This window comes from Lynx rufus, unplaced genomic scaffold, assembly GCF_022079265.1.
Source record: "Lynx rufus isolate CCGP_SWC_20201006 ecotype Redwood Valley unplaced genomic scaffold, mLynRuf1.p SCAF_1, whole genome shotgun sequence".
In the NCBI taxonomy this organism is placed as follows: Eukaryota; Metazoa; Chordata; class Mammalia; order Carnivora; family Felidae; genus Lynx; species Lynx rufus.
In genome coordinates, this window is record NW_025814823.1 from 228,575,801 (window position 1) to 228,588,803 (window position 13,003).

General features: G+C 38.4%; 1 protein-coding gene across 1 annotated transcript in view; it reads left to right on the forward strand.

Moving 5' to 3' along the window:
* DNAH5 (dynein axonemal heavy chain 5) overlaps nt 1-13,003 on the forward strand; it is a 231,275-nt gene that overhangs the window by 45,005 nt on the left and 173,267 nt on the right. The window contains exons 18-22 of the mRNA XM_047077331.1: nt 3,740-3,928; nt 4,523-4,754; nt 6,262-6,452; nt 6,540-6,627; nt 12,810-12,943. Of these exons, the coding sequence (XP_046933287.1) occupies nt 3,740-3,928; nt 4,523-4,754; nt 6,262-6,452; nt 6,540-6,627; nt 12,810-12,943 (834 nt within the window). The remainder of the gene's footprint in view (nt 1-3,739; nt 3,929-4,522; nt 4,755-6,261; nt 6,453-6,539; nt 6,628-12,809; nt 12,944-13,003) is intronic.

The window sequence follows — 13,003 nt, forward strand, 5'->3', positions numbered from 1 at the left end:
TAAAGTTGTGATCCCCTGCTACACGTGCATCAGATTTTGATTTGTTTTTTATTATCTATTTATTTATTTTTAAAAAATTTATTTAGACAGAGAGAGCACACAAGCAGGGGAGAGGCAGAAAGAGAATCCCAAGCAGACTCCACATTGTTAGTGCAGAGCCTGACACAGGGCTCGAACTCGCAAAGTGTGATTCATTATCTGAGCTGAAATCAAGGGTCAGACACTTAACCAACTGAGCCACCCAGGTGCCTCATATTTTGATTAAAAAAAATAGTTTCTTAAAGTAATCTTTATGCCCAACATGGGGCTCGAACTCACAACCCTGAGATCAAGAGTCGCATGTTCCAATGACTGAGCCAGCCAGGTGCCCCTCCAGCAGATTTTGAATAGTGTTTTTCTCTCCCACTTAACGTTTTTTCAAGAACTATTTTTCATGTTGCTATGTGGCTTTTATAGCCACCTTTTTAATGATGCCTTCAAAATATTCTATTGAGTTCACGTACCTTAATTTACTTACTCATTCCCTGTTGCTGGACATTTGGGTGGTTTCCACAGTTTCGCTATTTTGCCAAGAGCTGCAATGAATATATTTATATGTATCATGTTTTCCCCTTTAGGACTATTTCTTTCTTCAAAGCAAAATTATTGCATCAAAGAATGTGGCTTCATTTAATAGCTCTTAATATTTGTAGCCAACTTGCTCTTCAAAAGGATGGCATCAGCTTCCAATGCCATCGGCAACGTAGTGGTACCAATTTCACTATCTTTCAACAGATACTGTTTTATAATAATAGTAATAAATTACAAAAGAGATTTTATTATAAGTTATATAATAAAACAACACATTTATTGTAAATAAAATATAATAAATTTATTGAAATAAATAATTTGAAATTATTATAACTTATTCATTTCAGTTTAAGTAGCAGAATCATAGAACCGAATCTTAATTTGCATTTTGCTTACCAAAATGAGTGATTACCAATTAAGTGAATGCTTTCTCTTGAATTTGTTTGCTTTTTTAAAAAAGTTTATTTATTTTGAGAGAGAGTGAGAGAGAGAGAACGCGTGCATGCTCACGAGTGAGGGAGGGACAGAGAGACGGGGAGAGAGAGAATACCAAGCAGGCTCCATGCTGTCAGCACAGAGCCGAACACACGGCTCGATTCCAAAAACTGTAAGATCATGACCTGAGCCGAAACCAAGAGTCGGAGGCTTAACCAGCTGAACCACCCAGACGCCCCAGAATTTATTTACTTGGGGATACAGCAATGAGCAAGACAGATGAAATCCCTGCCTTCGTGGAGCCCGTGTTCAAGTTCAGGATTCAGAAGAGCAAATAAACAAAAAAGCCAGTAACCCAACAAGTTAGGAGGTGACAAGCTCAGTGGAAAAAAATTAAGAGGGTAATGAAGAAAAGGAGTATCTGATAGACAGTTGTGACTTATGTTGATGGACAGGGATGACTTCTGCTATTACATTTGAGCAGAGGAAATGAGGGAGAAATCCTTGGGAATAACTTTGGGGAAGAGAATTCCAGGCACAGGGAACAATAAGTGCCCTGAGGCAGAAACTTGTTACGGTAGCTGGAGGAAGATGTTGCGTTAAAGTTCACCGACTATGTTCTTATGCTGAGGGGGAAGGAGAAAGGGAATGGCTAGTAAGTATGTGTCTGGGAAGCAGGGGAGTCTGTGATTTAGAACTCACGTTGTGTGATTATTCTTAAACAGAAGGGGACTTACCGCATTCACTGAAAAAGGATAAGGGGTTAATGATAGAGGCCAATTTATCTTCTGGGTGAGGGCATGGGGTCAGGGATTTGGGTGAGTCCCCACCTCTTGGCCTTTATTTGCTTTGTGCTGTAAAAATCAAGGTCACTGGCTGAGTATATGGAAGAGGCCAGTGTAAAGATTTGAGGATACAGCTATTATGGGGCCTGGTAGAAGAATGTGACTGTAGTCCTGTAGAATGATTCTGGGTAGCATTAGGGGCCTGACTGAATTTGGGGACCACATTCCCAGTGTCAAGTACGTGCGTTGCCTTGACTTGTGTATGCAAGTGGAAAGGGTTGGTTACCTGGTTCATGTGGGTTGGGCTTCTCCGGGCTGGGGCAGTGGAAGGCTGAGGGAGTGATGGAGGTAAGGATATTGATGAAAGAATGGTTGAAGTGAGAAAGCATGTCATTAGGAAAGGGTGTGTACAGTGAAAGGATTTAGGATACAGACTCTAAAAAATATTAGTGCTCTCAGAAAATAAGTGCTCTCATTTATATGGAATGAGATTAGCAAGTTTGGCAAATGTAGGTCCTGTGGTTATGTGTGCTTTGCTGACCAGTAATAAAAACAAACACTTCCTGAGTACTTACTTTGTGCCAGGCACTATTCTAGTATTTTACATATATTATCTTATGGAATATTCCCAATAACATAAGGTTAGGTTCTATGATAATCACCACTTAATTTTCAGATTGGGAGTCAAAGATTTCCCAGAACTAGGATCTGAACCGAGGAATTTTGGTGCTGGAGTCTCTACTTGTTACTAGATGGTACTAACTCTATCTCATCCCTTACCCAATCTCCGACCTGCCTCTTTTTCATAATTGTCTCAAGGCTAGGGATAGAGATTGGTAGTTGGGTGAAGTTGTGAGTTGGGAGTGAAGTTCTTATTTTATGCTTTATTTGATGATAAAGAAGTTTAATAGTTTATTTCAGGACACATCAGAATGTTCCTATGTAAATGGTATCAAAATGCCATGTGCCCTGCAGCAGCAGAGTGGAGGTGAAGGTCATTGGTGATGAGGAGGTAAATGAGCCGTGAAGCTGACGTTTGGAGTAGATGGTCCATGAGCACATTAGAAGAGTTTCAAGATGAGTAATGGTGGGCCTTGGAAAGGAACCAGAGACTGTGACCAACTAACAGGGTCTATTATTGCATGGACTTATTGTCCAACTAGGTGGTAAATTGCTGACTGTGTACATCATCTGTCTCTATCTATCTATCTATCTATCTATCTATCTATCTATCTATATCTATCACCCTACAGAACTGATCATAGTGCCCCAATCATTATTAGTTTATATTTGTTAAATCTCATTCTTGAGAAACATGGAATCTCACGAGAGGGGAGTGGAATATCTGAAATTAATTAGGGGCTGACTATGGCTTGTTGTCAAAGGTGAGGAGAGAAAGAAAGCTGACTAGAGCAGATTGATGTGAAATAAAGGGAGCTTCATGGACAGAGAGGCTGATGATAAGCATTTGGAGGTATTTTCTTTACTGTTGGAGAAGTAAGTATAATTTTGGTCTACCTGAGCTGATCAAGTTGGCTTCTTATCTTTAATGCATTCTTTTACATGCCTGCCAGGATTAATGTGAGGGGTGTGGCCCTGCATTATTGGAGGCCAAAATCCAATCTAGAGGCTATATCTATGGCATTACTACTGGTACTGATATGGTCTTAAGAGTTAGATAAACAGGGGTGCCTGGGTGGCTCAGTTGGTTTAGTGTCCAACTTCAGCTCAGATCATGATCTCATGGTTTGTGAGTGTGAGCCCCGTGTTGGGCTCTGTGCTGACAGCTCAGAGCCTGGAGCCTACTTTGGAGTCTGTCTCCCTCTCTCTCTCTGTGCTCACACTCTCTCTTTCTCAAAAAACAAAAAATAAATAAACATTAGAAAAAAAAGAACTAGATAAACAAATATGACACTGTTTTTCTTCTTCTTTTTTTTTTTTTTTGGTAGGACCTTTGTGTAAATGGTGCTCAGATACTAAATTTTAAAAGCTCATTAGTGGAGGAAGCAGTGAATGAACTAATAAATATGTTGCTGGATGTGGAAGTTCTGTCCAAAGAAGAAAGTGACAAAGTATCTAATGTAAATAGTGCTGATTCAAAAAACGAAAGTTCAGGTAAGAGATGGGGTAATGGAAGGGTCTTACTTGTCCAAGGGCATTACTGAAAACTAAAATTTCATTTGCTATATATCAGTTACTGTCACACTTCTGTAAACACTCTCCCAATTTTATAAGGACATTTATAAATCTGAAGTTATGATTCTGAGCCTATTGTCATTAGTCCCATTATTTTTTTTGTGAAATTCTACGAGCATGCACCTTGTCAGTAGAGTAGGATGGATGACGGATTGGAATTCCCACTAGAGGATCTCTGTCTGTCCTAAAGCAAACCTTTCGTGGGGATGAGGACACTGACAGGCAGAGAAGGAAAGTGATTCCTCTGAGGCTTTATGGCTATTGATAGAAGAGAGAGCATCAGAACCCAGGTCCCTGAGGCCCCGTCTTGCTTTTTCAGCCATAGCTCAGGCCTCTCCTCCTGTTTCCTCACACTGTGGAGCAGAGAGGCCTCCAATAACCCATGTGGTGCCCCAATTTCCTCTTCCTCACTTTCTAGGAAATCTGACGTCTAAGTATGATTAAACTTGCACGTAATTTATCGTATCTCTTCAACTGTGATAGATGGTTCTCTTTCTTTCCATCTCCCTCCATCTTCTCATCTTGTAACAGCAAAGAGAGAAGGAAATTCTGACACCTTGACGTCATCCCTCAAGGCCCCGTCAGGCCTCTTGCCTTTGGCGACAATCCTGAGAAAGAAGAAGGAGACTGAGATATTAGAAGAGGAAGCCTGCGGGTTACTCTCCCATTTTAACCATCTAAACACGGATGCGCTTCTGAAAGTTACAAGAAACGCACTGGAGGCCATCCGCAAGCGCATTCATTCCTGCAACATGGTGAACTTCCGGGGTAATAATTCTGCACAGCTTGCCTACTGGCGGGTCAGGCATGGTTGCTGCTTGTGTGTGTGTATATTCCTGCTATTTGTAAATAATTTTAAAAAATTACTTTTTTAAAATAAATATAAATTATAATATATAAATTTTTATATAAATTATTATATATAATTATTATATATAATATATAATAAACACATATATTATATATAAATTATATATAAATATATAATTTTATTATATATAATAAATAAATAAATATATAAATTATTTTTATAAATATAAATTATACATAATTAAAAAAATTAAAAAAAATTAAAAAAGTAAATTACCATTTACTAACAGCCTCCGTGTAAGTTTATACTTTATGAACTTTGATTATGCCGATAATTCTGTGAAGTAGGTCTTATTAATCCATTCTTTCCAAAACAGAAAATGTTTTTACTATTTTTGGGTCAATTTGCTACTTTCCAGCTGGTTTGCTCATTCTTAATACAATCATCCTGTCCTCAGCACAGTTCAGAAACACATGTTGTATTCCCAGATGAGCCACAAAAATCCATCAAATCTAGAGACATTCTGCAATTACATTTTAAATTAAAAATTAAAATAAAATATTAATTAGAATAGAAAAATAATAGGGCAATAAACCCTTTTTATTTATTTTGAATATTGGCATTTAAGGGGAAGCATCTTTAATAATTAAAAGTAGATGAGTAACAGTGGATACATTGAAGGGATTTTTTGATTGGTAGCATGGTTTATTATGCTTTATTTCACTTTGGAAGGGAAGATAATCCTTTTATTTAACACCAGGGTATTATTAGAACTTATCAAGCGTTGGTTGATATGCTGAATATTAAATCACATGTGTTTCCAACTGTATATATTGCAGGTATTTCCAACTATATAAAGTTACAGACACACATGCACACACACACCCCCACATTTATATATCTATGCTATACTGATACTTATACCTACATGCAACTTTAAAAGCCCCTTAGTTATAAATGGTGAGTTACACCTTATTTCTTCTCCACTCTTTCACTGCTCCCAGTTTGGATTATACACACTGTGGTAAAAAGGTGTTTTATTTGAAATTTTCCCAACTGGTTATGTGCTCTGACTTTGCCTTATTCTGATAGCTATTCTTGTTCTTCATGCCTTGCTTCCTTATTCTCCATTTAACATTTAATTTGGTGGCATGGTGGTATGTGAACAGCATCCTTCTCAGTATTTTGGCTAACAGTTTACATATTTAAGCCTGATCCCACATAGTGGGTGTCCGTTATGGAGGGGGCACCAGTGGCTTGCATCAGTAGCCAATGCGTCGGTCCCACTGAACTGTTGTTATGTTGGATAAAACGAGTTAGTTTTCATTCATCTACTAAATATTTGTCTGATTATATATATCTATTATGTATTGTTCTAGGTGCTTTAGTTTTTCCAGCTTAAAATGAAATAAAACCCACTTTAAATAAAAAATAGTAAGGCTTCCCTCTTTTGTGTTAACTCAGACAGTAACAGTACATCGAAGAGGAAGCAGAACAGTCTGCCCATTTTCCGGGCGGACATCACTCTGGCCATTCCCAACATTGCCATGGCCCCTGCCCTGGAAGACATACAGCAGACGCTGAACAAAGCTGTGGAGTGCATCGTCAATGTCACCAAGGGCATTAGACAGTGGAGCAGCGAGCTGTTGTCTAAGGTGGGTGTGGGTGAAGGAATCATTTCATATGGAAGATTCTTCTGTTATGGATGGGGCTGAGCTGAAGAATATCCTTTCACTTTGTAGAAAAAGATGCAGGAAAGAGCAGTGGCTGCTTTGCAGAATAATGAAGACAGTGATTCTGATGCTGAAATTGGAGAAAATGAACCTCAAGGTAAATGTTCCTTTAGTCCTTTTTAACCAGTCATTGAAAACCAACATTGATGGAGCTAAAATGTATTTCCCTCCGTGCAATTCTTAAATCAGTGTTGATTGGAATATAAATCTATGAGCCAGTTTTAAGTTAATATAATATGAAGATCCACGTATTTTAATATCGCCATTATAAATGGTATATATTTAGTGTATACATCACAGATATGGCTGCCTCACTGATTTCTGGTCCCTGGTAATGAAAAGAACAGGGGGACAAGGAAGACTTTAGTCTCACAGTTTAAAGAGAAACTTGTCATCATTGCAATGAATATTTTCTGACATTTAAGAGATAGTTTGTACTTTAACCCAGTATGTGTCCTGTTGTGCTAATGTGTTGTGATTTTTGCCGTATGTCTCATGGTTTTCATTTATAGTCTGTAAAATTAGAGAACATATGATATCCAGTTGCTAACGATATTAAATGTTGTCTTTAGTCCTGCAAACTCTTTCTACAGCAACCCTGCAAAGGGGAGACGCCATGTAATTTTCAATTATTATTTATATTCCTGCATGGTAAATCAGCTAACCATCACAAGAAACCGAAACAGGTACCTCTTTGGGAGAGTCTGTCACTGAGAAAGAGAAAGATAGCTCAGAACAGTGTTGCCCACAACTTACAATAGTATTTATTGAAGCTAAAAAAAAAAAGCATATGTTATTGTGTTAACTTCAATTTTTATATTATTTGGAAACACTGCTTTACTTCCTAAAATAGTCTAAAATACAGAATTTTCTAAACTCAGAATATGCTCAGTCATGAATTATGTCTAAAATGGAGAAGAAAAAATGTTTAATGAAAAGTTGCCTGTATGTGTTTGTCATGACAAACGAATTAAAAAAATAAGCTGCATGAGAAAAAAATAACAGTATTGAGATATAACTTACATAAAATGTGTCCTTTATTTATTTAAGAATTTTTCCTTTTAACGTGTACAATTTGGTGGTTTTAGTATATTCAAAGAGTTGTATGCCCATCACCCACTATGTAATTTTAGACCATTTTTATCACTCCCCATCCCCCTCCCCCAGCCCCTGGGAACGACTGACCTACTTTGTCTTTATGGATTTGCTTGCTCTGGACATTTGATATAAATGGAATCATACTGTACATGGTCTTTTGTGACTTCCTTTATTTAGCATAACACTTTCTTTTTCTTAAAAAAATTTTTTTAATGTTTATTTATTATTTTGAGAGAGAGAAAGACAGAGCAAAAGCAGGGGGGATGAACAGAGAGAGAGGGTCAGACACAGAATCCGAAGCGGGCTCCAGGCTCTGAGCTGTCAGCACAGAGCCCGACGCGGGGCTCAAACCCACAAACCTTGAGATCATGACCTGAGCCGAAGTCAGACACTTAACTGACTGAGCCACCCCGGCGCCCCTCGCATGGTATTTTCAAGGTTCATGTGGTAGCAAAATGTCAGTACTTCATTTCTTTTTATTGCTGAGTCATATTCCATCGTATGGACATGCCACATTTTCCTGATGCATCCGTTAGTTGAGCATTTGCGTTATTTCTGCTTTTGGACACTTATGCATAATACTGCTGTGAACATCTGCGTAAAGTTTTTGTACAGACATGTTTTGTTTTCCTTTCCGTTGGGTCTGTACCAAGGAGTGGCATGGCTGAGTCCGCAGGGTAACTTTATGCGTAACATTCTGAGGACGTGCCAAACTGTTTTCCAGAGCAGTCGTGCCATTTTCCACCCCCACCAGCGGTGTGTCAGGCTTCCGCAAAAGCCCCCTGCACCCTCACCAGCCCTTGTCTGCTTTGGTTGTAGCCATTCTCGCACGGGTAAGGTGGCACCTCAGTGGGGGTTAGATTTGCCCTCCCCTAATGACTAATGATGTTGAGCATCTTACTTGGTTTTTGGCCATTTGTATATCTTGTTTGGAGAAATGTCTATTCACATTTTTTGCCCATGTTTTAAAATATTGGATTATTTGTCTTTTTATTGGTGAGCTGTAACAGTTATTTACCTCAATACAAGATCAGATAATTTGCAAATATTTTCTCCATTCTGTGGGTTGTCTTTCACTTTCTTAATGGTATCTTTGAAAGTATAGATGTTTTAATTTTGATTAAGTCCAATTTAGCTGCTTTTTTTTTTTTTGGTGCTTTTGATTTTATATTTAAGAAAGGGTTGTGGGGGGTGGGGTGCCTGGGTGGCCCAGTCTGTTAAGCATCCAATGCCCTGTTTTGGGCTCCCCGCTGACAGAGGTTGGGATTCTCTCTCTCCCTCTCTCTCTCTCTGCCCCTCCCTCACTCATACTCTCTCTCTCTCTCTCTCTCTCAAAATAAATAAACTTAAGAGAAAAAAAGAAACAGGGGTGCCTAGTTGGCTCAGTCAGTGAAGCCTCCTACTTTAGCTCAGGTCATGATCTTGCAGTCTGTGGGTTCGAGCCCCACGTTGGGCTCTGTGCTGACAGCTCAAAGCCTGGAGCCTGCTTCAGATTCTATGTCTCCCTCTCTCTCTGTGCCTCCTCTGCTTACACTCTCACTCTCTCTCAAAAATAAATAAAAACATTAAAAAAGAAAAAAAAGAAGAAGCAGTTGTGGGGCACCTGCCTGGTTCAGTTGGCGGAGCATGTGATTCTTGATCTCCGGGGTAACGAGTTCGAGCCCCATGTTGGGTACAGAGATTGGTTAAAAATAAAATCTTAAAAAAAAAGAAAAAAAAAGAAAAAAAGAAAGTGTTGCTTCACCTAAGGTCATGAAGGTTTACTGCTATGTTTTTTATTTTTTTAACATATTTTATAGTTTTAACTGTTATATTTCGGCCTGTGATCCATTTTGAGTGAAATAGGATTTCAAATTCATTTTTTGCCTGTGGATATTCACTTGTGACAGTACCATTTATTGAAAAGACTGTTTTTTCCCAGCTGCATTTTCTTGGGACCTTTGTTAAGAATCAGTTGACCATAAATGTAAAAGTAAGCATTTATTTTTGCACCCTTGGTTTTATTTCATTGATCTTCTGCACCACCCTGTCTTGGTTACTGAAGCTTTGAAGTAAGTTTTGAAGTTGGAAAATGAATCTTCCAACATTTTCCTTTTTCAAGGTTGTTGATGACTATTCTGGGTCCCTAGTACTTCCATATGAATTTTAGAATCAGCTTGTGAATTTCTATAGAAAAAGGCAGCTGTGATTTTTATAGGCATTGTGCTGAATTACAGAGTATTGAAATGAAATTTGAAAGGATTCAAATAATGCAAAGTACCTTCTCCCACCGTATTGTAAAAATCAGTTACAGGAGATTTGGGAAATTCCCAAATACATAAAAATTAAATAACCCAGTCTGAAATAACCAATGAGCCAAAGAAGAAATCACAAAGGAAATTGGGAAGTACTTTTAGGATGAAAGCAAAGGAAAACACAAAATACCAGAACTTATGAAATGTAGTTATAATAGCACTTGGAAGGAAATTTATAATCTTAAACATGGACATTAAAAAAGAAGAAATACCTTAAATCCATTACCTAGTCTTCTGTCTTAACAAAACTCTTTTCAAGGTCACTATTTTTTTCTTCTAGAGACTGTCATCTGTTGAGCCCCTCTTGTGAATTCTCATTTCATTTATGTTCTCCTCAATCTCAGAATTTGCATTCAACTCTTTTGTATTTCTATTTCATTATTGCTATTCTTTATTTTGTGAGACATGATTCTCACACTTTCTTTTTTTTTTAAAGTTTATTTATTTATTTTGAGAGAGAGAGACAGAGAGAGAAGCAGAGAGAGAGAGAGAGAGAGAGAGAGAGAGAGAGAGAGAGAGAGAATTCCAAGCAGGCTCTGCCCTGTCAATGCAGAGCCCAGTGTGGGACTCAGACTCAGGAACCGTTCGTAAGATCATGACCTGAGTCGAAATCAAGAATTGAAGGCTTAACTGACTGAGCCACCCAGGTGCCCCTTCTTTAATTCTTTAGTTAGGGTTTTCTATTATTCCCTGAACACATTTATAACAGCTGATGTACACATTTTTGTCTAGTAATTCCAATAGTTGGGTTTTCTCATGTAGAGTTTCTATTCACTGCTGTTGTTCCTGTGTGTGGGGACTGCTATTTTGTATCTTTGCATGGCTGACCATTCTTATTTTTGTTAAAAACTTGATATTTTAAAGAATAGAATGTGGCACCTTTGAAAATCTGGCTGTCTTGTCCCCAGTCTGTTGTTGTTGTCACTGTTTGTCTCTTTATTGACTTTATGGACTCTCCTGGACTAATTCTGTAGAATTTGCCTTTCCTGTGGTGTGCACAGCTGGAGTTTCTGGTTAGTTTCATGGTCAGCTAACGATTGCCTAGAGATTTCCTTAATCCTCTGAACCAGTAAGTCTTACACCCTTCACCTAGGGGATGGTATGTTGGCTGGAGCACCTGACGGCTCAAGAAGTTTTCAGGACTGCCTTAGCCTTTATTTACTGATTGTGCGAGGCCCTGAGTTCAGACAAAGTAAAAGATCAAGGCATTTTAGGTCTTTCCTGGGCATGTGCACAGCTCTGTACATATGCATGACTTTTAGAGCCCCAGGGGATCACGACTTTACAACACCCTCTGTAGATATCTATCTCATTCCTCAGATCTTTAATTTTTTTGGCCAACCTCTTGTTTATCTCAACGAGTACCATTGTCTCAGGCATCTGTGAAGTTAATTGTTACTGCTCGTTTTTTTCTAATAAATGCTTTGGTGATAGGGTTTTTGTTTGTTTGTTTGTTTTTGTTTTTTGTTTTTTTACCCAGTGAATTCTGAGTCAAGTCAAATAAAGATAAACTCTGGATGGGGCTTTTCTAGAGAACATCACGATGAGTCAAATACTCACAATTCTCTGGGGCTTCTTGAGGGGCTCCAAAGCCAGTCTGGCTCCTGGGTGATGCTAAACTGTGGCTGTGTTTCTCAAGGCAAACACATTGCCAAGGAGGGGGCAGTGGACCTAGGGAAGTTAAAACACCTCGAAATTCACTATGGTTGCCAAGATTTTAGCATTTTTTCTTTTTTTTATAATTAAAAATTTTGTAAATATTTATTTTTGAGAGATAGGCAGAGCATAGTGGGGGAGGGGCAGAGAGAGAGGGAGACACAGTATGCGAAGCAGGCTCCAGGCTCTGAGCTGTCAGCACAGAGCCCAACATGGGGCTTGAACTCACGGACTGCGAGATCATGACCTGAGCTGAAGTTGGATGCTCAACTGACTGAGCCACTCAGGCGCCCCTTAGCATTTCTTCTTAAATAAAGAAACACTACTTGGATTCTTGCAAGCTTTGGGTAATGTCCAGAGTCCTGAAAAATTGATATTGACAAGTTTTCAATTGCTTTTTACAGAGAAGCAGACTGTCAGAGGTCCTTACTTTATAGAAATTTCTTCCTTATAGAAATCCCTTCGTCTTTTTATTTTATTTATTTTCAAAAATTTTTTAATTAAAACATTTTTTATTTAATTTTTTAAATTTAATTTTTTATTTTTTTAAATTTACATCCAAATTAGTTAGCATATAGCGCAACAATGATTTCAGGAGTAGATTCCTTAGTGCCCCTTACGCATTTAGCCCATCCCCCCTCCCCCCAACTCTCCAGCAACCCTCAGTTTGTTCTCCATATTTATGAGTCTCTTCTGTTTTGTCCCCCTCCCTGTTTTCATATTCTTTTTGTTTCCCTTCCCTTATGTTCATCTGTTTTGTCTCTTAAAGTCCTCATATGAGTGAAGTCATATGATTTTTGTCTTTCTCTGACTAATTTCACTTAGCATAATACCCTCCAGTTCCACCCACGTAGTTGCAAATGGCAAGATTTCATTCTTTTTGATTGCTGAGTAATACTCCATTGTATATATATATAGACCACGTTTTCTTTATCCATTCATCCATCGATGGACATTTGGGCTCTTGCCATACTTTGGCTGTTGTTGATAGTGCTGCTATAAACATGGGGGTGCATGTGTCCCTTCGGAACAGCACACCTGTATCCCGTGGATAAATGCCTAGTAGTGCAATTGCTGGGTCGTAGGGTAGTTCTATTTTTAGTTTTGTGAGGAACCTCCATACTGTCTTCCAGAGTGGCTGCACCAGCTTGCATTTCTACCCCTTCATCTTTTTAAAGCATGTTCCCTATGCTGTTGATATAAATTTCTCTCTCTCCTTTTTTGGTTTTAGATACCTTTGAAATAGCATCTGTAAACTTACCCATTCCTGTGCAAACCAGGAACTATTATAAGAATGTGTCTGATAACAAAGAGATTGTGAAATTAGTCTCTGTGCTTAGCACAATCATCAACTCCACCAAAAAGGTATGTCAAAAGGATTTGCCACCAGAACCCTTTGCTTTACAATATGTACTTGTGTGAATG